Below are 21,787 nucleotides of genomic sequence, written 5' to 3' on the forward strand. Positions count from 1 at the left end.
CTGTGCCCCAGACATGGCCCTCCCACAGGCCAGGCCAGTCACTACTTGCTTGGGGAAGGCTTTGCTGTGATTCAAATTGAGCCAAACCTACAACTCAGGGCACTTTCTGCAACTTCCTCCTGTTGAAGAATGGGAACCATTTTACTTTCCTAAAATCCTAGTTTCCTTGCACTTTTTCCTTCTAGGGTTGTATGAGAGGGCGGATGTCATGGCTCACAGCCAGCCAGGCTACAGGCAGGACAGGCCGCCTGCCAGGGCTGGGGACGTACCTGCTCAGGCTCCCACAGCCCACCACGCAGGCAGCCACATCCTTTACGTGATGCTATGGGCTGAAACATTCACTTGGTTTTTTTCTGGAAATCACAATTATAACTTGAGGAAAAAATAGACACAAGGTTTGTTTTCTACTGAAACTTATTATTTGCCATTAAGAATTGCAAACTATACTACTACGAATGAACAACATTCTCTTCATTAAGCCTTTTTCAAAACACACAAGAAAAAGCTCCCCTTTGGTCAAGGTGTTCCACACTCCCACTACAGCAGGCCCCCACAGCTCCCAGCACAGCGGTGCACCATGGACTCAGACGCAGAGCCCAAGGAATGAAGATCGCCCCAGCCTTCCCTCCTTCCCCACCCCAACTACGCCCAAGGGAGAAAGGATACGAGGAAATAAACTATGTCTTGGGGGGGGACTGGGGATGGTGTCCTCTGCTACCCAGGTGGGCCACTCACTGCAGAGCGGGCGGCGTGTGTCCTGAGGGGATCTCTGGTCCCCACACCTATACAAGCAGCAGCAGCGAGTCCTGCCAACGCCACAGTAGGTGCTCATGAGAAAGGTGCCCATGCTTGCCGTGCCCACGCTCCCCAAGCCCTCCTGGTTACATTCCCTAGTGGGGCAAAGCCACTTCCCCAGGAAGGCAGCACAGCAGCGGGGCAGAGTACACTCCGGGACCCAGGACAGCAGGTTACACAGGGTCAGGCGGTGGTGGGTTCTGGAATCAGGGCTGAGGTTCCGGAAATGCCACCAGGGGATGCCACCCTGTGATGTCTGCCCATCACACACCACAAGGCTCGAGTGGTTTTCCCCTTTTGGCCCTAAACCACCTAACACCTCAGTGACACAGGAGGGCAATTCTCAGCAAGGCAAGGACACAGGGAAGGCTCCTAGGAGAAGCACACTGTCCACCCCCGAGCCCGACTGTCACAGGTGGAGGCCCCGCCCCACCCCTCGCCACACCTGGGGAAGCCACCACAGAATGCCACAGCCCTGGAAAGGGACACTCTGAGGACAGGCACTCTAGCAGCAGCCCCAGGACAGCCAGCCGCCCTTCTGCCCAGGCTGCCCACGCCGTGTCCTCTGCACGCCATCTTCAGGTTTCCCACACACCCACTTCCTGAATACTTCTCTCCCCAAAGCAACCTTTGCCTTTGTTCCTCTGACCTCATCTCCCACTGAGGTCGCCCTTGGTAACCAGGCTGGGCAGAGGACACAGCCATGGGCGCCCCCTCGAGAGCAGCCCGGTCCTTGGGCGTGGGGCCGCAGCGTGGCTGCTGCTCCTCTCACGCCAGCCTGCACAGGTCTTCTGAGACTGACTCAGGAAGCGCCCCAGAAATCCATGTCTGTGTCTGACAACTTCAAACAGGACTTTAATTCCAAACCAACCACAGAACCGGCGCCTGGGAGCAAGTGGGACTGAGGCCCAGGCGCTAACGCGGGGCTGGCAGTGTCCAGAGAACGCTCTGGAAGCTCCTGACAGACGGCTCTGTGTGCAGATGCACAGGCCCTGACGGGCACTCTGAGCTGGGCAGTCGGACACCAAGCAGTAAGGCCTCCCGGGCAGCGCAGCCTCAGTCCACGAGCAGAGCGGGTGGCCCTCTGGGGGGAGGCAGCACGGGGCGCGGCCCTCGGCAGGCGAGCGGGCGGGATGGATGAAGTGCGGCGGCACCAGGAGCCCCAGGCTCTCACAGGTGCCACCCCCGACCCCAGGATTTTCAAAGGGACAGGATTTCAAAGTCTTCATCTTCTGAGTCGAAGAATCTTTCCAGTCGCTCTACATCAGAAGAATCTAGAAGGAACAGGACATAGCTCATCAGGCATCTCAGGTGGGCTACTTCCGTGTGAGTCAAGTGCCCTTGGCATGGGGCAGACCGAGCAGCACCTGCTCTGCAGCCCCACCCTGAGGGGCCCACAGACAGCTGTCCCCAAGCAGCTGTGAAAAGGCCCAGGGTTGTGGAGACCTGCGAATATGGGGGGAGGGAGCAGAGAAGAGGAGCAGGGCAGGGTGAGGAAGACGGGGGCGGCCGGCACTATCTCAGGCCTGAGGGGGCCTCTGTCCTGTGTCTCCCACGCTGCCCCCTGACCCTTGTGGTCATCAGGAGTGGTTCCACTGTCACTGCCTTGTAGAGCTTCTCATGGTGAGACAGGTACGAGGAGGACAAGCTCGCGGCCACACACTCGCTTCACTGCGCGAGCCCAGGCCGGATCCTTCGGCACATTAGCCATGGTCCAAGGGGTCTACGCCACCCATGGCCAGTGGTGCCCAAGTGGACGAGTCCCCCACCCAGGACTGCGTCATCACAGAGTCTGTGTGTTCTGTCTGCTCCAGAGCCGTGAGGACCCCATGGGAGCACACCCAGCTCCACAGTGCCCTGGGCAGGCAGCGCGGGTGGGTAAGGCGATGGGGGTCCCGGGTTGCTGGGCGCAGGCTTGGAGGAGAGGACGCTCCACTCTGCCCCTGGTCTCACAGGCAAACCACTGCCAAGTGCTCACAGTTGAGGCTCACACACACCTTAATAGTCAAAACCAAGGGGGCCAGGACTGGGGAAGCAAGGGCACAGACCGCACCCCCGAGGGACCGCACCCCCGAGGGACCCCACCTCCGAGGGACCCCACCTGGACTTGGCCCTGCAGCTGCAGTTCTCACCTAGGGACAGGTTCAGGACATCGGGGCAGGCCAGGTGTGAAGGCTGCTGTTCCACCAGCTCAAACATGGGCAGGGCGCCTCCGAGCAGAGACAGCTGTTAGTGAGACATGGTCATTAGGGGCAGCCTCACCCCAGTGCTTGCTGCAGCCCAGAGAAAGGGGCCAAACCTGACTGTCATTCCACTTCACTGATGAGAACAGAGGCAGCTTCCACACTAACGGCTACACGAGGACCCAATGTGGCGATCAACACACAGTCTGACCACGATGGCAGAGGGGGGTGGGCCACACGCACTCAGCCAGCGCAGCTCGGCACCCCATCACCACCCCCATCTCAACAGGAGACGGATGAGGACACTGGAAATCCCATTCTAAAGTCAACACGCAACATCCGTCCCCAGGGTTGTTAACCGTGTTGCCAGGTGGGCAATCCAGGACACCCCACCCTGTTCAGCTGCACAGCTGTGCCAGGCAGGACAAAGCTCCCCCCGCCCCGTGAGGCTGCCTGAGACCTGGACGCTGGCCTTTGGCCCCTGCACACCCCACTGCCTGTCTCCCTGGGCGGTCCAGCTCGGCTGCGGGTGGTGGGGCGGCTACCAACCTTTTTGACTTGCTGGCACCAGTCATTGAAGTCGTCTTCAGTCTTACAGAAAAACCCCTAAAACGAAATGACTATGAGCAGAACAGTACACCCACATCTGCCGTCAGCGAAGAGGCAGGGGCTTCCGTTCCCACTGCTAGTGGCGTACCAAAGGCCCCCAGCGTGCAAGTGCTGCACACTCCGGCCTGTCTCGCCTCCTGGGGCCGGGAAGGGAGCCCCGAGGGTGCCCTGTGCACGGCCTGCTGCACCAGTGCCCAGCTCCCCTCAGGTTCCACTATGTTGCTCTGCCTTGATTCACCCACGCGATGGTATGTGGTGTGCATTTGTTAGGCTTCACCGAATCTTCCAGAAATGAGGCAGGTTATGAGTTCGGGCCAAGTGCGACTGTGAGGCAGGGCCGCTGGGTCTCAGCCTTCACCCAGCATCTCCCTGGAAGCTTGGTAGCAACTGGTGGCAAAGGCCACTGAGAACTGCCACGGGGAGCCTCCTGCTGAGGAGACAGGGGACCTGCCGAGGATCACCCTAATCACATCCTTAAAGCTGCCGCCTGTAACGACAGTCACTAGGAAGCCGCCTGTAACGACAGTCACTAGGGATTAACGCTGCCAGACGTGCCGATGTTAACACAGGAAGAAAAAGAAACGGGGAAAACAAAGACGAAATGGGAGAAGTTCAAACTGGGCACTCCCTTCCTCTGAAGACGCCGTTTCCGCGGCCCCGGCTCATGTGGGAGCACTCTCCCCGGGGGACAGGGGACGTTCCTCCTCCTCACGGGTGAGGACAGTTATCCCACCGGGCGGCCCCTTTGGTCTCAACTCCTCAACGTTCACGCGTCCGCTCCCGTCTCTAGCCTGACCTGACTGAGAGACTGCCAATCACTGTAAACCACCAAGCTGCATTTACGGTAACAAACATACTTAATTCTAGTTAGACGACGTATTCGTGACTAGGTTCTGGTAAGAAGTGTGAGCCAGGCTGGGTGCGGTGGCTCATGCCTGTAATCCCAGCACTTTGGGAGGCCGAGACGGGTGGACCACGAGGTCAGGAGATCAAGACCAGCCTGGCTGACACAGTGAAACCCCATCTCTATTAAAAATACAAAAAATTAGCCAGGCATGGTGGCGGGAGCCTGTAGTCCCAGCTACTCGGGAGGCTGAGGAAGGAGAATGGCGTGAACCCGGGGGGCGGAGCTTGCAGTGAGCCGAGATCACGCCACTCACCCCAGCCTGGGTGACAGAGCGAGACTCCGTCTCAAAAAAAAAAGTGTGAGCCACACAGCTCTAGCCCATGTTCCCCACTCCTGCCACCCTGCCCAGCAGGTGCATAGAGCGTGGTGTGCGCTCTGGGGCTGTGCCACAGCTCAGAGACTGTGCCATTTCAGGCCCAGATCTGCCTTCTTCCTCCTAAACGGGGCAGAGCATCCACAACAGAGCCCCTGACTCAGTTAACTACTCCCCTAAGCATGTCACTGTCATTCATGATTTCTAGGGGTTTTTCTTTGGTCTCTTTCACCATCAAATATATTTGAGGGCAGGCAGGTCTGCATAAATCACACACCAAAAATCACAACTAGGTAATCAAAATGGAAAAACAGGGAAGCTCGTTCTTAGGAAATCCCCCAGAGAGATCAAGTCAGAGCCTCCGGAAAACAAAAGGTGGTGCAGGAGGGGGTGGAGGGGCCGCCTGTGTGTTTAAACGTGGGTGTGAGGAAGAGGGCGCAGGAGGGGGTGGAGGGGCCGCCTGTGTGTTTAAACATGGGTGTGAGGAAGAGAGCACAGGAGGGGGTGGAGGAACCGCCCGCGTGTTTAAATGTAGGTGTGAGGAAGGGGGCGCAGGAGGGGGTGGAGGGGCCGCCCGTGTGTTTAAACGTGGGTGTGAGGAAGGGGGCACAGGAGGGGGTGGAGGAGCCGCCCGCATGTTTAAATGTAGGTGTGAGGGGAACACACCATGGCTCATACTCATCCACGCACACTCAGCACGTGCCCACACACGCTCACGCCCAGACACACCCTTTCCGGGCCACTCGAAGGCCATGAAGGCTGCGCAGGAGGTGGTGCCTGGGGGAGGGACGTGAAGGTGCGAGGACACGGTTCAGGCTCTTGTGCCCTTCAGAATCCCAACCCCATGAACGCAATACTCATCCCAACACGTTGAAAAAAAACCAAAATGCAAAAATCTGAAGATTTTCCTCGTCATTCCCAAACAGCATTCAGTACAAGATGACTGGGAATACGGGCCTGAGTGCTCAGGAGACCGCCACGTACCACAGCGATGGACGGGTCGAGCTCCGCGATGCTCATGCGGCATGGTGGGTGCTGGCAGTGGAAGCTCTCGTCCGGGATGAAGCAGCTGCCAGTGGGCTCCACGGCCGGCTGCGTGGTGTGGGGGTCCAGGTAGATGAGCTCCTCACCTGGGAGGACGAGGCAGGCAGGCAGATGGGCGGCCGAGCCAGCAGAGGAAAGGGACAGAGGTGGCCGCGTTTCAGACCCACTGTACCCACATCATGCTGAGAAGCAGCAGGCAGGAGGAGGGGAGGTAGCAGAGGGCATGGGACCATCAGGGAACGGGGTAAGCAGGAGGCTGCCAGTGGCCAGGCTGCACGTGAACCCCCCCCGCTCAGAGCATGCTGCTTTTCTACTGGTGGCCTCAAGTGACCACCTGGCGTGTGGAACCTGCTCACAGAATGCCCTTAAAGGGCACAGGCCCACAGGGACACGGTGGGAACCCGACTCACCAACGTAGCCGATGAAGTAGTGGGCGCTGTTGGGCTTCCCTCCGATGACGCCCAGGGACTGGGGCATCATGAAGCAGTGCTGTGGAGGGGCAGGAAGCTGAGCACAGGTCCCAGGCGGGAGCAGACGGTCTCCCCACCCACTGCCATAGGGGGCCCAAGGGCCTGCTGAGACCCAACTGGGTGACACAAGAGGGGACAGGAGGGGACATGGTCCCGAAGAACTTACTGTCCAGGAAAGACCACAGGACATCCTACAGGCGCAAGAAACCCAATCTGCAGGCTCGGCTCAGGGAAGCTTCATGTCGGAGGTGGGCTTTGGGGAGGCTGGGAGTGAGGGGGGCTGGCAGGAGATGTGAGCAGGGGTGGGGGAGGCGGCCCTGCTGAGTGCTTTGACCTGACAGGGCAGAAGCGATGGAGATGGGGCCCACGTGCGGGGGCAGCAGGGACACAACAGGGTGGGCAGAAGGCTGGAGGGAGGGGCCAAGTTCAGACAACTGAATAATTTTAACAGAAAGCTACATTTCAGTTCCATACAAATGTGACTCCTTAGTCTAAAATTTGAGTTAACTGAAGAAAGGATGGTTTTCCCTTCTGCTTTTTTTTTTTTTTTGGGATGGAGTCTCACTCTGTCACCCAGGATGGAGTGCAATGGCACAATCTCGGGTCACTGCAAGCTCTGCCTCTCGGGTTCAAGCGATTCTCCTGCCTCAGCCTCCTGAGTAGCTAGGACTACAGGTGTGTGCCAGCACGCCCAGCTGATTTTTGTGTTTTTAGTAGAGACGGGGTTTCACCATGTTGGCCAGGTTGGTCTCGAACTCTTGACCTCGTGATCTGCACGCTTCGGCCTCCCAAAGTGCTGGGATTACAAGCGTGAGCCACCGGGCCTGGCCCCCTTTTACTTTCATGACATGGGGGAGCCTGTGGCTGGAGTTCCTCACAGAGCCCTGCCCATCCCCAAGCCCAGCCCACAAGTCTCTTCACCACAGGCCAACCCACCCTCCAAAGGGAGCTCAGGCCAAGAGGGCTGTGGGGGAGTGGGGCGGGCATGCCTAGGGCACCGTGGAGACCTGGGAGGGGCAGGGTTCCCTGTCAGGCCAAGGAGTGGCACCTGGTTCCGAGGACCCCCTACAACAAGTGCCTCATGCTTTCATTCTCGACATTCGCCTTGACACTTGAAGAAGTAGAGCAGCATGTCTCCTGACGGACGTGCCTCACGCCCACCCACCCCTTGGGAAATGGTGTAAACCGTGGTCGTTTACCCCTCCCCCGAGAGCTGGCTGCACAAACGGCCACATGACGATGACGCACTGAAAGTGACTAAAAACTGGGAGAAGGGGACGGGGACCCAGGGCAAGCGCCGCACGGCAAGACCCACCTTCAGTGTCTCCACGTAGGCCTCGTTGATGTCCGTGAGCCCCAGGCGCAGGGGAATGAGAAGCACCAAGGGTCTCCACGGCGATGGCCTGTTGGTGACCTCAGCCCCGGCAGGGAATCCGTTGCAGTGCCGGTCGGAATCTGCAGGAAACGCAGTGGCTCCTGCACAGGGAACGCTGGTCCTGCACAACCTTCCTAGAAAGGGAGACATGCTTTCACTAACCAAGCACAGCTGCGCAAAAGTGCTCCCACAAGCAAGCAAGCAAATTATGATCGTGTAACAGAAAAAGGGCATTACAAAGCCAGGTACTTACACTGAAATTCAAACTTAGAAAATATGGAAAAGCATAAGAAAATTTTTTCATAATCTTGCCACCAAGAGAAAAAAGACATATTTTCTATGCATACTTAATTTGTTTTATTGTGAAATAAAGCACACACACAGAACAGTACGAGAAAAAGCCATGTGCACTTCAGAGGAAAATCACAGAAATAAAAGTGCCCGCAGCCCGCCAGCCTGTACCCGCCCGCCAGCCTGTACCCGCGCAGCCAGTCAGCCCGCACCCGCGCAGCCCACCAGCCCGTACCCACCCACCAGCCCGCACCCGCCCGCCAGCCCGTACCCGCCCGCCAGCCTGTACCCACGCAGCCCACCAGCCTGGCGAGTGCCAGCACAGCCGGAACCCGCTCCCTCCGGGCCTCCTCAGCAACCTCTTTCATTGCTCCCACCCCTTCCACCTACACACACCCGTGAGTCCGGAGGGCTCATCAACTGGAGGGTGAAGTGATGGGGAAGACACTCCAGGAGCACGGAGCATGCCCGGCGCCTGGACTGAGGTTTCTCAGCACCACTCCCCACTCAGAGGAGCCAGACTGATTCCAGGGCTAGGCAGGAAACGTTCAGAGGCACCTGCAGCATCTGCTTAACCCAGAAAAACGCCACAACACAGCAAAAGACATCGCCAGACTGAGGTGGCCACTGGCCAAAGGTGGGACCATCAAGCATCCAAAAGATGGGCAGTGACAGGCGGCACACTGCACATTCAGTGAAGACGGACAGTGACACGCGGCACACTGCATCAAACAGAGAGGCAGGGAAGGGGTGCGTCTGTGACCCAGCACACACCTGTGTGGTGACCTGGCACACCCAGTCACAGGGCAGGACCCACTCCCGCTGTGAATCTGTGCACAGTTAGGGCTGTGACTCTGAATGAGGTCTTTCTCTTCTTTTTTTTTCTGAGACGGAGTCTCACTCTGTCGCCAGGCTGGAGTGCAGTGGCGTGATCAAGGCTCACTGCAACCTCTGCCTCCCAGGTTCAAGCGATTCTTCTGCCTCAGCTTCCCGAGTAGCTGGGACTATAGGCGTGTACCACCATGCCCGGCTAGTTTTTTTATTTTTAATAGAGACGGGGTTTCACCATGTTGGCCAGGTTGGTCTCGAACTCCTGACCTCATGATCCACCCGCCTCGGCCTCCCAAGGTGCTGGGATTACAGGCATGAGCCACCGCGCCCGGCCTAAATGAGCTCTTTCTTAAGGAAAACTGGATTCAAGGCAATAGTGTACCTGTAGAACTTCAATAAAATTGGAATTGAGGGCGTTTTGAGAAGTTCCTTGGGAAAAAGGTGGCCCTGAGTAATAGAAGGTGGTGAGGCATTTTTAAGAGTTCTCAGCTTGGCTACATCATGGAAGGTGAAACATGAATTTGGAACTCACTCAATGAGCCCATTTGTTAAAACTGAGCCACAGTTTTCCTCCTAGAGGTAAACGCTGCCACGCCTAGATTCCTTCAGGGTTGCAGCAGACCTTTCTTCCAGAAAGCTGAAAAGAGCTCTGCCTTCACGACACGCCTTTCGAGATGGTACAGCCAGAGGGCTGCTGCATCTCTGTGGCACATCAAGGCACGCAACAGAACTTCACCAGAATTCCCACACGAGGGCGCCTAAGTACAGCACGCCTTCACAAATGACTTGTAACCAAGACACAAAACATGACGTGAGATACCCAGTCTCGGCCTCCAGAGAGCCTGGGCGCTCCTCTCTTGGTATGACCACCAGGAGAGGACAGCGGGGCCACTGTGCATCTGTCTTGGCATGCAGGCCCCACGGAGCTCCAGCACGGCACGGGGCGACTGACAACACTCGCCGAGGCTCCTGTGGAGACTCAGGTGAGGAAGTGCACGTGCTGCCCATAATTTCAACTTTCTTGTCCACAGAAACCGAGCCACTTACTGATTTCCTCCATCACAACGGTGTTGTCCATTGCTATGTGGACTGCCAAGGAGCTCCAGGTGTCGAAGACAGCAAGCTTCCTACAGAGAGCAGGAGAATGACCATGAGCTTTTGTACAATTCAAAGACGTCTCATCTTTGCAGTGACAGCTGTGGGAAGCAGTGTTCGCGTTAGAGGTGCTTCTTGGATGAGAAGGGCCAAGGTTCCTAAAGTCCGGGGCATAGCCAATGCCACAGACAGGAAGAAAGCCCAGAGTAAATCTGCTTCTTCTTGCCTGAGGCCCAGGGGGCCTCCCCTTGCCCCAGTCTCCACAGAGAGCATACGCAAGAGGGTTTTGAGCAGCCTGGTTTCCTGGTCTCACTGGCACAGAGGCAAGAACTAGAACATGAACCCAGCTCTGAGACACTGTGAGTTTTGCCAACTTTGAGGAAGGCCTCCCAGCACCTTCATGCTCTGCTCTACTCTCCCCTCCACCAAACACGCTGAGCTGACAACCAAGGAACCGGAGTCCTTGCAGAGAAACCTGCAGCTTAGTGGGGAGCATGACTGTGCACACCAGTGAGGAGGAACCGTGGCCGCAGGAAGAGCAGATTCTGCAGCTAAAAGTCTAACGGGACTCTGATCTCCTCTCGGGTCTGGTGGAGGTGGGGTCAGAGGACCTCAACAAAAGGCAAAACAACAAAAAAGGCCCCGAGGCAGCAAGGCCCTGGTGCTCCTGGGAGCAGAATGGAAGACCTGTGGAGGGGAGTTGGGTGGGGTGGAGCACGGGACTGGGATGGCCACACAGGCCCTCCCAATGCTCAAGCCCAAAGGGGACACTGGGAGGACAGTCTGACCCCCACCCCCGACTCCACCACCTCCCTCCTCCCATCTCCAGCCCAGCTGCAGTGCAGAAGATGGGAGGACAGCTTGCTTCCCCGCCCCACCCCCACACCACCTTCCTCCTCCCACCTCCAGCCCAGCTGCAGCGCTGAAGATGCATCCACACACAAGGGACACAGCGGCACTGGCAAAGCTGACCTGGCGAAGGGCAAACAAGGAAGCAGCAGCCACGTGGGCCAGTGGTCGGCACTGCAGAGAACAGTAACGCAGGAACGGGGAGTGGCGCTACTAACGTAGCTACCCCTGGGCGCCAAAGGGTACCTGCGCAGACATGGGGCACAACCCAGGCAGGTGTGGTGGGAGCAGGGTCCAAGTGCCAGGGACCACACGTGCAAAGGCCCCAAGGCTGGTGTGTCCCCGGAGCACAAGGTGTTATGCCAGGGAGGTGGGGTAGAGCACCCCGCCTGAGTCAGCAGCGAAGTGCCAGGGCAGTTCAGGGCAGAGCAGTGGCCAATGTGTCTGATGCAGATGACTCTGCTGTTATTTGCTAAAGAGACTCTAGGATGACAAAGAGAGAAGGAAGATCAACAAGAAGGAAGAAGATGGGGCTTGGACCAGCACAGGGAGTTAAAGGATGAACACTGGTCAGAGTCTGGACATATTTTGAATGGGCCCATTGAAAGAAAGAGGAACTGGCCGGGTTTGGTGACTCACGCCTGTAATCCCAGCACTCTGGGAGGACGAGGCGGGTGGACCACAAGGTCAGGAGTTCAAGACCAGCCTGGCTAACATGGTGAAATCCCATCTCTACTAAAAATACAAAAATTAGCTGGGCATTGTGGTGCATGCCTGTAATTCCAGCTACTTGGGAGGCTAAGGCAGGAGAACTGCCTGAACTGGGACCCAGGAGGCGGAGGTAGCAGTGAGCCCAAGATCGCGCCACTGCACTCCAGCCTGGGCTACAGAGCTATCCTCTGTCTCGAAATAAAAAAAAAAAAAAGAAAGAGGAGTCCTGGCCAGGTGCGGTGGCTCATGCCTGTAATCCCAGTACTTCGAGATGCTGAAGCAGGAGAATCACTTGAACCCAGGAGGCAGAGGTTGCAGTGAGCTGAGATCACGCCACTGCACTCCAGCCTGGCAACAGAGCAAGACTCCATCTCAAAAAGAAAGAGGGGTCTAGAACAATCCCAGATTTTGGTTTGAACACCTGAAGGACCACTGTGGGAGAAGCAGGCTGTGGCCAGCAAGAGCTCTGGCTGTCAGGTCACCATGCACCACAGACACCCAGGTGGAAATGCAGAATAAGCAGCTGGACCTGAGCCTGGAGTCCAGGGACAAATCAGCCCTGCAGGTGTAACTGTGGAAGCCGTCTGTGTGCTTGGGTGCAGCAGCACTTGCAGGTTGGGGAAGATCATCCAGCAACAGGGGTGGGAGCTGGTGGGGAGCGGGCAGGGGACCAGGAGAAACAGTGAGCATGGTGAGTGGCCTGGTGTTTCCAGAGAAACAGCACTGACTTGATGGGGCCACTCCAGGCAGCAGCAAGAGGAAGTGTAAGTGGGGGTATAGTGGGGCCTGGGGAGCTGCTGGACAGAGGACTCTGAAGGGCACGCAGTGGGGACTTAGCAGGTGCCACGCCAAACACAGGGCGGGCCCAGGAGACGGAGGAGCAGACTGGTGACGTGGGACAGGGGTGACGTGGGATGTGGGAGAGATGGACTTGTGCAGGACCCCAAAGAACCTGACAGAAAAGCTGGGTGGAGGCAGTGACTGCCGTGCTGAGGAGCGAGCTGTGGGTGAGGGGAGACAGGGCCATTTCAGGAACGTGGAACGTGGGGTGCCTGAGGACTTCGTGTGGGATACAGAACAGGCAGATGCAGAAGGAGAGGCTTCAAGTGAGCCATGGCTGAAGACAGGCTGGGGAGACAGTGGCCTTTGGACCAGTAGGGAGGAGACCCTGAGGGGGCAGGTCCTGGGGGAACTGGCCAGAGCCTCCCCAAAAATGCTGGGATGCCGGGACACCTGGAATCAGACCAAATGACCCCGGATGGATCAAGAGGAATGAAGAGTGGACACAAAGCTGAAACCACAGGCAAGTTTCTGGAACTGCCAGGAGGACATCTCAGAGGAATCTGGGGGGCGGGAGCGGGGAAGCCGCAGAGGGAAGCATGCAATGGGGCTGAGTGAGGCGCGAGACGAAGCAGGTGCAGAGCAGGTGCAGAGAGCACTTTCAGACGCTGATGTGCATGGGAAGGCGAGCGAGGCTACAGGGAGTCTCCGCGGCTGCAGGGAGTCTCCGGGTAACGTGAGAAAGGCAGGTGGCAAGGCCCGCAGAGGTGGAAGGGCCCGGCACCTGCACAGATGGCTGCAGACCAGCTTCAGCAGCCCACCCCACCAGAAGCCACCATTACAGGTGGATCCCCGCAGCAGACAAAGAACAAGGGTCCAATCTGCCAGCCAGGATCTGGACCATGGTGTTCATTTGACTAGAAAACATAAATTCCCATTCACAAGACCACTTGGCACAGTCACCTCTGGGCAACCTTCCGAGAGCCCTGAAGTAAATAATTAGAGACCCCTTATTTCCTGTAGCCATAAAAACTCAAGGAGAATTTAACCCGCAGGGAACATCCCTGCTGCCCCGTGCCCGGCAGTGGAAGTTCAGTACATACTTGAGGACCTGGGCGACAGTGTTCGGCCCGTACCATAAAACTCAAGGAGAATTTAACCCCCAGGGAACATCCCTGCTGCCCCGTGCCCGGCAGTGGAAGTTCAGTACATACTTGAGGACCTGGGCGACAGTGTTCGGCCCGTACCATTGGCCTATGGACTTGCCTTCGCCAACTCCCATTTGCGCTGCAGGGAACAGATCCAGATTAGCGACACACACCCGCCCCGACCATCCCAGTGCCCCCAGCCCTGACCTCTGGTGGCACGTGGTGCCAGGAGACATCACAGGAAGGCCTGGACAGCACCCTACCCAGCCTCAGATGGAAGCATGCCCCAACAAGATTGGGGGAGGCGTAAAGGGACAAACAAGGTCTCGGGGACTGTCCTTCGCTATGAACTTAGAAAAGGGGAGAGGCCGGAAACGAAGGGACCACTTCCTTCTGTAAGCGAAAACACAGGCTCAAAAGCCGGCCTTGCCTGCAAGAAAGGCCAGCTCCTCTTTACTCGCTCCACGCCAATCTGAGCATTCACATTCACTGATGGGGTGAGGCCAATTTCCCCAGGCTGTGCCGAGCACCAGGCACTGCAAGCCGCATGGACAGCCGGAAGGCCAAGGCCCAGGGTCTGGGCCGGGGTGGGACGGGGGTGACGTGGGATGCCACGGGGGTGATGTGACAGCAGTGCACAGGCCGTCAGAGGCAGTGTTTACAGGTTTACAGCCTCTTGCTCCACATCCCACAACACCAGAAAATCTCTTACGGGAAACCGACCATTCCACCGACCACTCCACCCTCTCCAAACAGCCCGGGGGGGGGGCCTGGCACAATCTGCAGCCTCCCACCTATCTGGTGAATGGAGTAGTAACTGTCTTTCCTGTCGATGAACGCGTTGAGGACGCTGAAGTAGCTGTCTGGCTGCCTCTTCCTTTGTGTCCACCTCCAATCTATTGGAAAAAAAATTACAGGTATGCTCTCCCGTAAATATGAGAAACAAGAAACAAGTCTTCACTTTCACTCAAGATACAGATGGCATCCAAACCTTTTTCAGAATTTCTTTTTTTTTTTTGGAAACAGAGTCTCGCGCTCTCACCCAGGCTGGAGTGCAGCGGTGCAATCTCGGCTCACTGTAACCTCCGCCTCCCGGGTTCAAGCGGTTCTCCTGCCTCAGCCTCCCAAGTAGCTGGGACCATAGGCGTGTGCCACCACGCCTAGCTCATTTTTTTATTTTTAGTAGAGATGGGGTTTCACCATGCTGGCCAGGATGGTCTTGATCTCCTGACCTTGGATCACAAGGTCACCCGTCTCGGCAAAAAAAAGTATTGGGATTACAGGCGTGAGCCACCATGCCCGACCAGAATCTTTTAAAAGTAAAAACCCATGTTCTCCAGGATTTCAAATACATATATGCCAAGTTATCAAAACAAATCTGTACAGAAAACAGTTTCAGCGCATTCATCTTTTTTTTTTTTTTTTTTTCCAGATAGGGTCTAACTCTGTTGCAGAGGCTGGAGTGCAGTGGCGCAATCTCAGCTCACTGCAGCCTCCATCTCCCGGGTTCCAGCAATTCTCCGTATCAGTCTCCTGAGCAGCTGGGACTACAGGCAGGAGCCACCATGCCTGGCTAATTTTTATATTTTTTGTAGAGACGGGGTCTTGCCATGTTGCCCAGGCTGATTTATCAGCATTCTTTGAAGTCAGTTTTTTAAATCAATAAAAACAAGTGGCTTATCGTTCAAGAAAACCTCAATTTCTACTTTGTGTTTTACCTGTGACCTGCTCTAAAAAGCCCTGACCCCACAGTCCCCTTTGCTTCCTGAGAACACCGGGCCATGCGCCCTCCCCAGGGCTGTGACTCACCTCGGCCTAGGTGCCGGCACACCAGGGCTTGGGCAAAGATCATCTGTCCACACCGCAGCATGCAGCCCCAGCCTGTGTCCGAGGTGGGGCCTGTCCCCCCTGTCATGGCAGACAGAGAGAAGTGCTCATGGCCAGAGGGCCCCACAGGCCACGAGCCCACTGGCAGGAGGCAGCGGGTCAGTCCCACACCACAGGCACCGACTCCCTCATCCATCAGCTCCACTTGGGGCAACACACACCTCTTAGGACTCAGTAACGCCAAGGGCCACATTTACTGGAGAGTGAAATGTCCCGACAACCTCCTCAAAATGGGCAAAACACATGAACAAGTCAGTCACGGAGCAAAAAGAAGGTCTCACAAACATATGAAGACACTGACCCCCATAAGTCATCCAGAAAACGCAAAGTTAAACAAGACAAGTCATTTTCCAATTACCAGAAAGGCAGAAATTCAAAGGTTCGATGACAACCAGTGCTGCCGAGAGCACCGGAAGGGCCACAAGCGCGGCAACTCAGCCCTTCCAGCACCGGTGCCTGGGCCCTTCCCTCACAGCCACTCCCTGGGGCCCAGGAAGATGGACAACATGCACCATGGAACCGTGCGGCACGTGACAGGCACGTGGGAAACACTGCCAGTCCATAGCAGGGGTCCAGTGGAATGCCACCGCACAGCAGTGACAACAGAGAGGGCCACCTGTGTGGCAGGCAAGAGGCTGGCCGGTGGCTGCACACCACAGTGAGAAGCAGAGATTCAGGGGTCAGACCACAGGGTTCGCCCTGTGCCCACCTTTGGGCTTCCGGCAGCTTCTCCACGCACTGGCAAGGACGATAAACCCTGTGTCTTGGGGTAGTGGTGGCTGTCACCCACCGAGAACCCAATCAGCAGTGCCCATGATCACCCTCGCTCCACTGCTGATAAAAACTTATCTCAGAGCCAGGCGTGCTGGTGTGCACCTGTAGTCCCAGACACTCAGGAGGCTGAGGGAGAACTGCTTGAGCCCAGGAGTTCAAGTCCAGCCTGGGCAACATGGCGACACTCCATCTATTAAAAAAATGAATTAATAATTTTAAAAAATCATCTCTGTGGGGCTAAGAAGGAAACACACCACACTTGACCTTCAGGACTGCAATAGGGCTGCTTCATCTGCAGGGTTCATCCCCAGCTTCTACCTCCTCCACAGGGCCTCTGCCAAACCAGAAAAGCTTCGCTCCAGTCCTGTTCTCCTTCCCAGCACGCAGCAGGGTGGCTGTGAAGGAGATGGAGGCTGGGGACAAACCTGCATCCAAGGCCGCCCAGAGAGCAAGTTCAGCTGCAAAACAAGCCCTTGTGGAACGAGCAGCTATTCCCAGGGCACATCTAACAAGGTGTGTCATTAAAATATATCATTAAATATCAATATTCCCAGGGTACATCTGACAAGGTGTGTCATCAAATATCAACCTAAGGAGACACTGTCGTATGTCCCTACGCGTCAGTGTTCTCCAACGTCAAGCCACTGTGGCTATTTGACTTCCACCTCACTTCAGGATAAAGAATGAAACTACCCCTAGAAGAGGGACCAAACCCTGACCCGGCACTGAGGAAGCGTGACGCCAGCCCAGCCCTCACCTCCGGCCTCAGTTCTCCGCTGGTGAGAGCAAGGCTGAGAACCAGTCCCCATCTCCTGCCAGCTCCAGGGCATACAACACTGATGAATGGCTTTTAACAGAACGTACTTTAGCGTTACATAAAAACATGTCACATTCACCTGGCCCTTCAAATCTCCCCACAGGTAAGTGTGGAAAATACTAAAAAAGACGAGGGCTACAGAGAATGGCTTCCAAACATTCTGGACCTAAGTAAGAAACACGTTGCAGAGCTGTGACCCAGAACACACATTCAAATACGCAACTAAAACTAAAATCCCTGAAGCAACATGCTGCCTGCCCACGGCGGACACACAGTTTTCTATGCCATTCTGTCCTACATTTAAAACAATGTTGGTCGTGACTCACGACACTGACTTCCAGCTGCAGGAATAAATTGTGATTTGCAGTTGAAAATACACTGGCCTGGAGTCAGGCCGTGGATTCTAGCTCTGCCACTACTACAAGGGAGGCCTCGGCCAATTCATTTAACCAGGATTGCTGTGAAGATTCAAATGAAGCACGTGGCATATTGAAGTCAAATCTACAAGCGTAAGTTTTTCTCTTTCCTAAAAACATGTATATTTTGTCCCGTGTTGTAATAAAACAGAGTACTTACCAATGGCTGGAAAGTTTTTCCTGTATGTAAACCAAAGTCTAGATGCCACATCAGACAAGATCTCGTCCTTTTCTAGAGGTTGTTTAAAAGAAAAAAAAACACACACACACACAACGCCTTAAGTTTGCAAGTCACATGTTATGGCAGAGTTAGCAGAGAACAATGATCACAAAATGCTTCTGCAGGCCAAGCGGTCAGACCAGGGTGGGCTCCAGTACAGCCGATACCTGTGAAAATGCTGTATTTTCTACCCAGTATCCAAACGGGCTCTGAGGTCTCCGGAAAATCTTCATACTCGGCAAACCGGAGAGTGTCGTAGGTCAGAGTGGCTGTTGAAACCAAAGACGCACAATTATCAGACATTTATAATTTCATAAACTAGTATCAAAAGAATCATTTATAGCACTTCTGTGCTGAAGAGAACAATCGTAAATTCTTGCAACAGCAGCACACCCTCTCGTATCTCGGGCGTACCAAGACACCCACCATGGATGGAGTAAACTCTTGGGAAAGTGCAGAAGGCCCTGCTGGGCAGCTGCTCCGCTAAGGTACGGGGACAGGGAGGTGGGGCCAGCATGCTACTCTCTGAGCCTTTCATATTCTGAGCCACTGAGTCAGTGTCTAACAGCTGACACGAGGGTGAGGCCAAGCTAGGGGCCAACCTGAGGGGCGAGAAAGCAAAAAAATAAAAAAAGCCACCCGATTTGAGCGCTTACTTTAGACTTAAAACATGTTTAAAACGTAAAGGACAAAAATAAAATGAAACCACCCCCTTCATCTTTGCTCACAAGGGAAGCCACAGAAGAAACAGAACAAGGAGTCATTTTTCATGGCCATCCTAAGGTTTACCAAATGGCACCTTGTCAGCATGTTCAGAGTCACTGTGATGAAGGCACATGCTCTGGGGCAAGAAACACTGAGCTGCTGGGAAGACTAGGGGTTCTGGTCTACCCCAATTTCCTGGTTAGGAGCAGGTGCTGGAGAAGAATGCGGTGCTACTCCTAGGTAGGAAGTCCACCCCTGGACACTGAGAGATCGAACTCTCTGCCAAGTCCCCAGAGGTACCTGGGTACAAAGAGCCTAGTAACCAACGACTGAACCTGTTTTCATTCCAACAATGCTACCAGAAAAGCACTGCCACCACTTCCATGTGGCAACACCCCCACTTTCTTTCTTTCTTTTTTTTTTTTTGAGATGGGGTCTTGCTCTGTCACCCAGGCTGGAGTGCAGTGGCATCAGTGATCTCCGCTCACTGCAAACTCTGCCTCCAGGGTTCACGCCATTCTCCTGCCTCAGCCTCCCGAGTAGCTGGAACCACAGGCACCCGCCACCACGCCCGGCTAATTTTTTGTATTTTTAGTAGAGACGGGGTTTCACCATGTTAGCCAGGATGGTCTCGATCTTCTGACCTATGGATCTGCCCGCCTCGGCCTCCCAAAGTGCTGGGATGACAGGCATGAGCCATCGTGCCCGGCCAGCAACACCCCACTTTCTGAGGTTGCGGCTGGCTGCAGAGTCATGGTGTTTACCCGCTGCACTAATGAGCCCTGCACGCCATCTTACTCTGTTTTATTTCAGTTAAGAAACTAGGCCAGGCACAGTGGCTCACGCCTATAATCCCAGCACTCTGGGAAGCCGAGGTGGGCAGATCACCTGAGGCCAGGAGTTTGAGACCAGCGTGGGTCAGTATGGTGAAACTCTGTCTCTACTAAAAGTACAAAAATTAGCCGGGCATGGTGGCGGGCACCTGTAATCCCAGCTACTTGGGAGGCTGAGACGGGAGAATCACTTGAATCCAGAGGTTGACCCTGCAGTGACCTGAGATTGCGCCACTGCACTTCAGCCCGGGCGACAAGAGTGAAACTCCATCTCAAGAAGAAGAAGAAGAAAAAGAAACTAGAGAGGCCCAGGGTCTTCCTGTCCACAAAACTGTGGCTGAGGATACCCATGTCCCACAATGTTCCTGAAAAGAAGGCGCCAGCCAGCAGCAAGGCACCAGCCCAAACACCCACGTGACGAGATGCACATCGCGTATTCTGGGCTGGCACCAGAGGCATCTCTCTCCAGCTACTCTTCAGGCAACCGGGAACACACAACTCTCATCTGCTGCCTCTCCAGCTCTGATGGTGCCTGATCACTCATCCTTCACCAGCAACTTCATAGCAATCTTTTGAAAATCAATCACTTATAAATTTCTCCCACACCTAAATTTACTATTTGATAACCACCCCACACTTCGAGATGAATGACACGCTAATTATAAAACAATACTGAAGACTACAAAAATACACAAATCACGTGAAGCCTCGTGGCCCAGCAATGACTCCTTCCAGAGTCTTTATGCGCAGGTTCATAGGTGAAATCACACTATGCCCGTGGTTTCCGCGGCATTCTACGTGAACACAGATCTCCACGTCAGCTGACACTACAAAGCATCGTGTGTGTACTTCTGAGCTGTGCACAGAGGCAGGGGGCAGTCCGAAGTCAAAGTCCAGCCTGGGTACTGGTAAACTGTAGTTTCCTGGACCACTTACTTAACTTCTAGGTGTGAATGTTCCCTCATCCATAAAATGGGATAATTACAGGACAGCCTCAGCAAGTGGCTGTGACGGCTGGCTGGCAGACAGAAGGGCTCCAATGTCAGCTCTGTCATTAACATCAAGGACTCAGAACCACAGGGTCAAAGGCACACACATTTTATTAGACCTAAAAGCCTGAATTGTACGCGCAGCTAATTCCCAAACAGGGTTTGGAAGTACCTGCAAGCATCTCCCTCGGTGCAGGCAGAACTACCAAATCCACAGCAGAGGGCCCTACGGGCATCGTTTAAGGATTCTCAGCTGTGGGAGACCCCGGCCCCTCTCTGCCCTTTTCCTAGAGCAGTGCTGTGGCTTCCTGAGCAAGAAGACAGGCGTTGTGGAGTGGCTGGAGCCAGATGAAGCAAGCTTTCCACAGCAGGGCTTTGTCCAAGAGCTCTGCTCTTTTTTTTTCCTTTCTTTTTTTTTTTTTCCGGAGACAGGGTCTCATGTGGTCACCCGGGCTGCAGTACAGTGGTGCAATCACAGCTTGCCGCAGCCTCAAACTCCCAAGCTCAATCAATCCTCCAGTCTCAGTCTCCTGAGCAGCTGAGACTACAGGCATGTGCCACCACACTCAGCTAATTTTTGTATTTTTTGTAGAGATGGGGTCTCATGATGTTGTCAAGCTGCTCTCAAACTCCTAGGCTCAAGCAATCCATCCGCCTCAGCCTCCTGAAGTGCTGGGATTACAGGCATGAGCCATTGCACCTGGCCCCCAAGAGCTCTGCTCTTACACATTTCACTTGTCCATGCTTTCAGAGACAGTATCAACCAAACTGCTTGGTGACTGTGAATAAATAAAGTCCAAGTTTACATTCTCTCCCACCTTTTTATATATATAAGGTTACTTGTTTCTGCACATGATTACAAAAACTGAGTTGGGATGAATTAAGGTCCGTGCCTTTTTTTTTTTTTTTTGGTGATGGAGTCTCACGGTGTTGCCCAGGCTGGAGTGCAGTGGCATGATCTTGGCTGCATGCAGCCTCCATCTTCCAGGTTCAAGCAATTCTCCCGCCTCAGCTTCCCGAGTAGCTGGGATTACAGACACCCGCCACCATGCCCGGCTAATTTTTGTATTTTTAGTAGAGACAGGGTTTCACCATGTTGGCCAGGATGGTCTCGATCTCCTGACCTTAAGTGACCCATTTGCCTTGGCCTCCCAAAGTGCTGGGATTACAGGTGTGAGCCATCGCACCTGACCCACACCTATCTTTTTAAAGAGCTGAAAACCATCACGATGTCCCCGCTATCTCCCTAAAGCCACTCCTGAATCTTCAGAAGTCCCTGCTATTCTTTGACCTCTAGGCTTTATTCAGTAAATAGACTAAAATCCACAAAATTTATTCTCAAGGAAAAAGGATGCAAACACCACCGGTCTAATTTCAACGCTGCAGGACAATGATTCCATCTTGCTGTTGGAACATTCTTCTCATGTTTGAGACCGTTCCAAGGCATCAGCTTTGAACTAAAGATACACATATCTTTTATTTAAAGTACAGCAGAACTAAATGAGCACTTTGGCAAGTATCTCTTTGTAGACTACAGATGTTCCTTAACTCAGGATGGGATCATGTCCAATAAACCCATTGTAAGTTGAAAATACTTAAGTCAAAAATGCACTGAGGCCAGGCACAGTGGCTCACGCCTGTAATCCCAGCACTTTGGGAGGCCAAGGAATTACCTGAGGTCAGGAGTTCCAGACCAGCCTGGTCAACATGGTGAAATCCCATCTCTTTTAAAAACACAAAAAATT

The 21,787-nt window shown here is 54.6% G+C and overlaps 1 protein-coding gene across 2 annotated transcripts in view; it reads right to left on the reverse strand.

The window, feature by feature from the left end:
• Positions 1–396: 396 nt before the first annotated feature.
• Positions 397–21,787, reverse strand: part of ATG4B (autophagy related 4B, cysteine peptidase) — a 29,577-nt gene continuing 8,186 nt past the window's right edge. Inside the window, exons 1-13 of one of the 2 annotated variants that reach the window (XM_011996367.1) lie at positions 17,683–17,787; positions 17,456–17,527; positions 15,450–15,512; positions 15,211–15,309; positions 14,196–14,297; positions 13,468–13,540; positions 9,866–9,945; positions 7,637–7,830; positions 6,262–6,340; positions 5,792–5,937; positions 3,528–3,584; positions 2,928–3,021; positions 397–2,069 (exon numbers count right to left, since the gene is read on the reverse strand). In XM_011996367.1, the coding sequence (XP_011851757.1) occupies positions 1,996–2,069; positions 2,928–3,021; positions 3,528–3,584; positions 5,792–5,937; positions 6,262–6,340; positions 7,637–7,830; positions 9,866–9,945; positions 13,468–13,540; positions 14,196–14,297; positions 15,211–15,271 (960 nt within the window). In that variant the 5' untranslated portion in view covers positions 15,272–15,309; positions 15,450–15,512; positions 17,456–17,527; positions 17,683–17,787 and the 3' untranslated portion in view covers positions 397–1,995. Of the gene's footprint in view, positions 2,070–2,927; positions 3,022–3,527; positions 3,585–5,791; positions 5,938–6,261; positions 6,341–7,636; positions 7,831–9,865; positions 9,946–13,467; positions 13,541–14,195; positions 14,298–15,210; positions 15,310–15,449; positions 15,513–17,455; positions 17,528–17,682; positions 17,788–21,787 lie in introns of those variants that run through there. The other variant, XM_011996364.1, reaches the window with a different exon arrangement.

This window comes from Mandrillus leucophaeus, unplaced genomic scaffold, assembly GCF_000951045.1.
Source record: "Mandrillus leucophaeus isolate KB7577 unplaced genomic scaffold, Mleu.le_1.0 Scaffold510, whole genome shotgun sequence".
NCBI classification, from domain to species: domain Eukaryota; kingdom Metazoa; phylum Chordata; class Mammalia; order Primates; family Cercopithecidae; genus Mandrillus; species Mandrillus leucophaeus.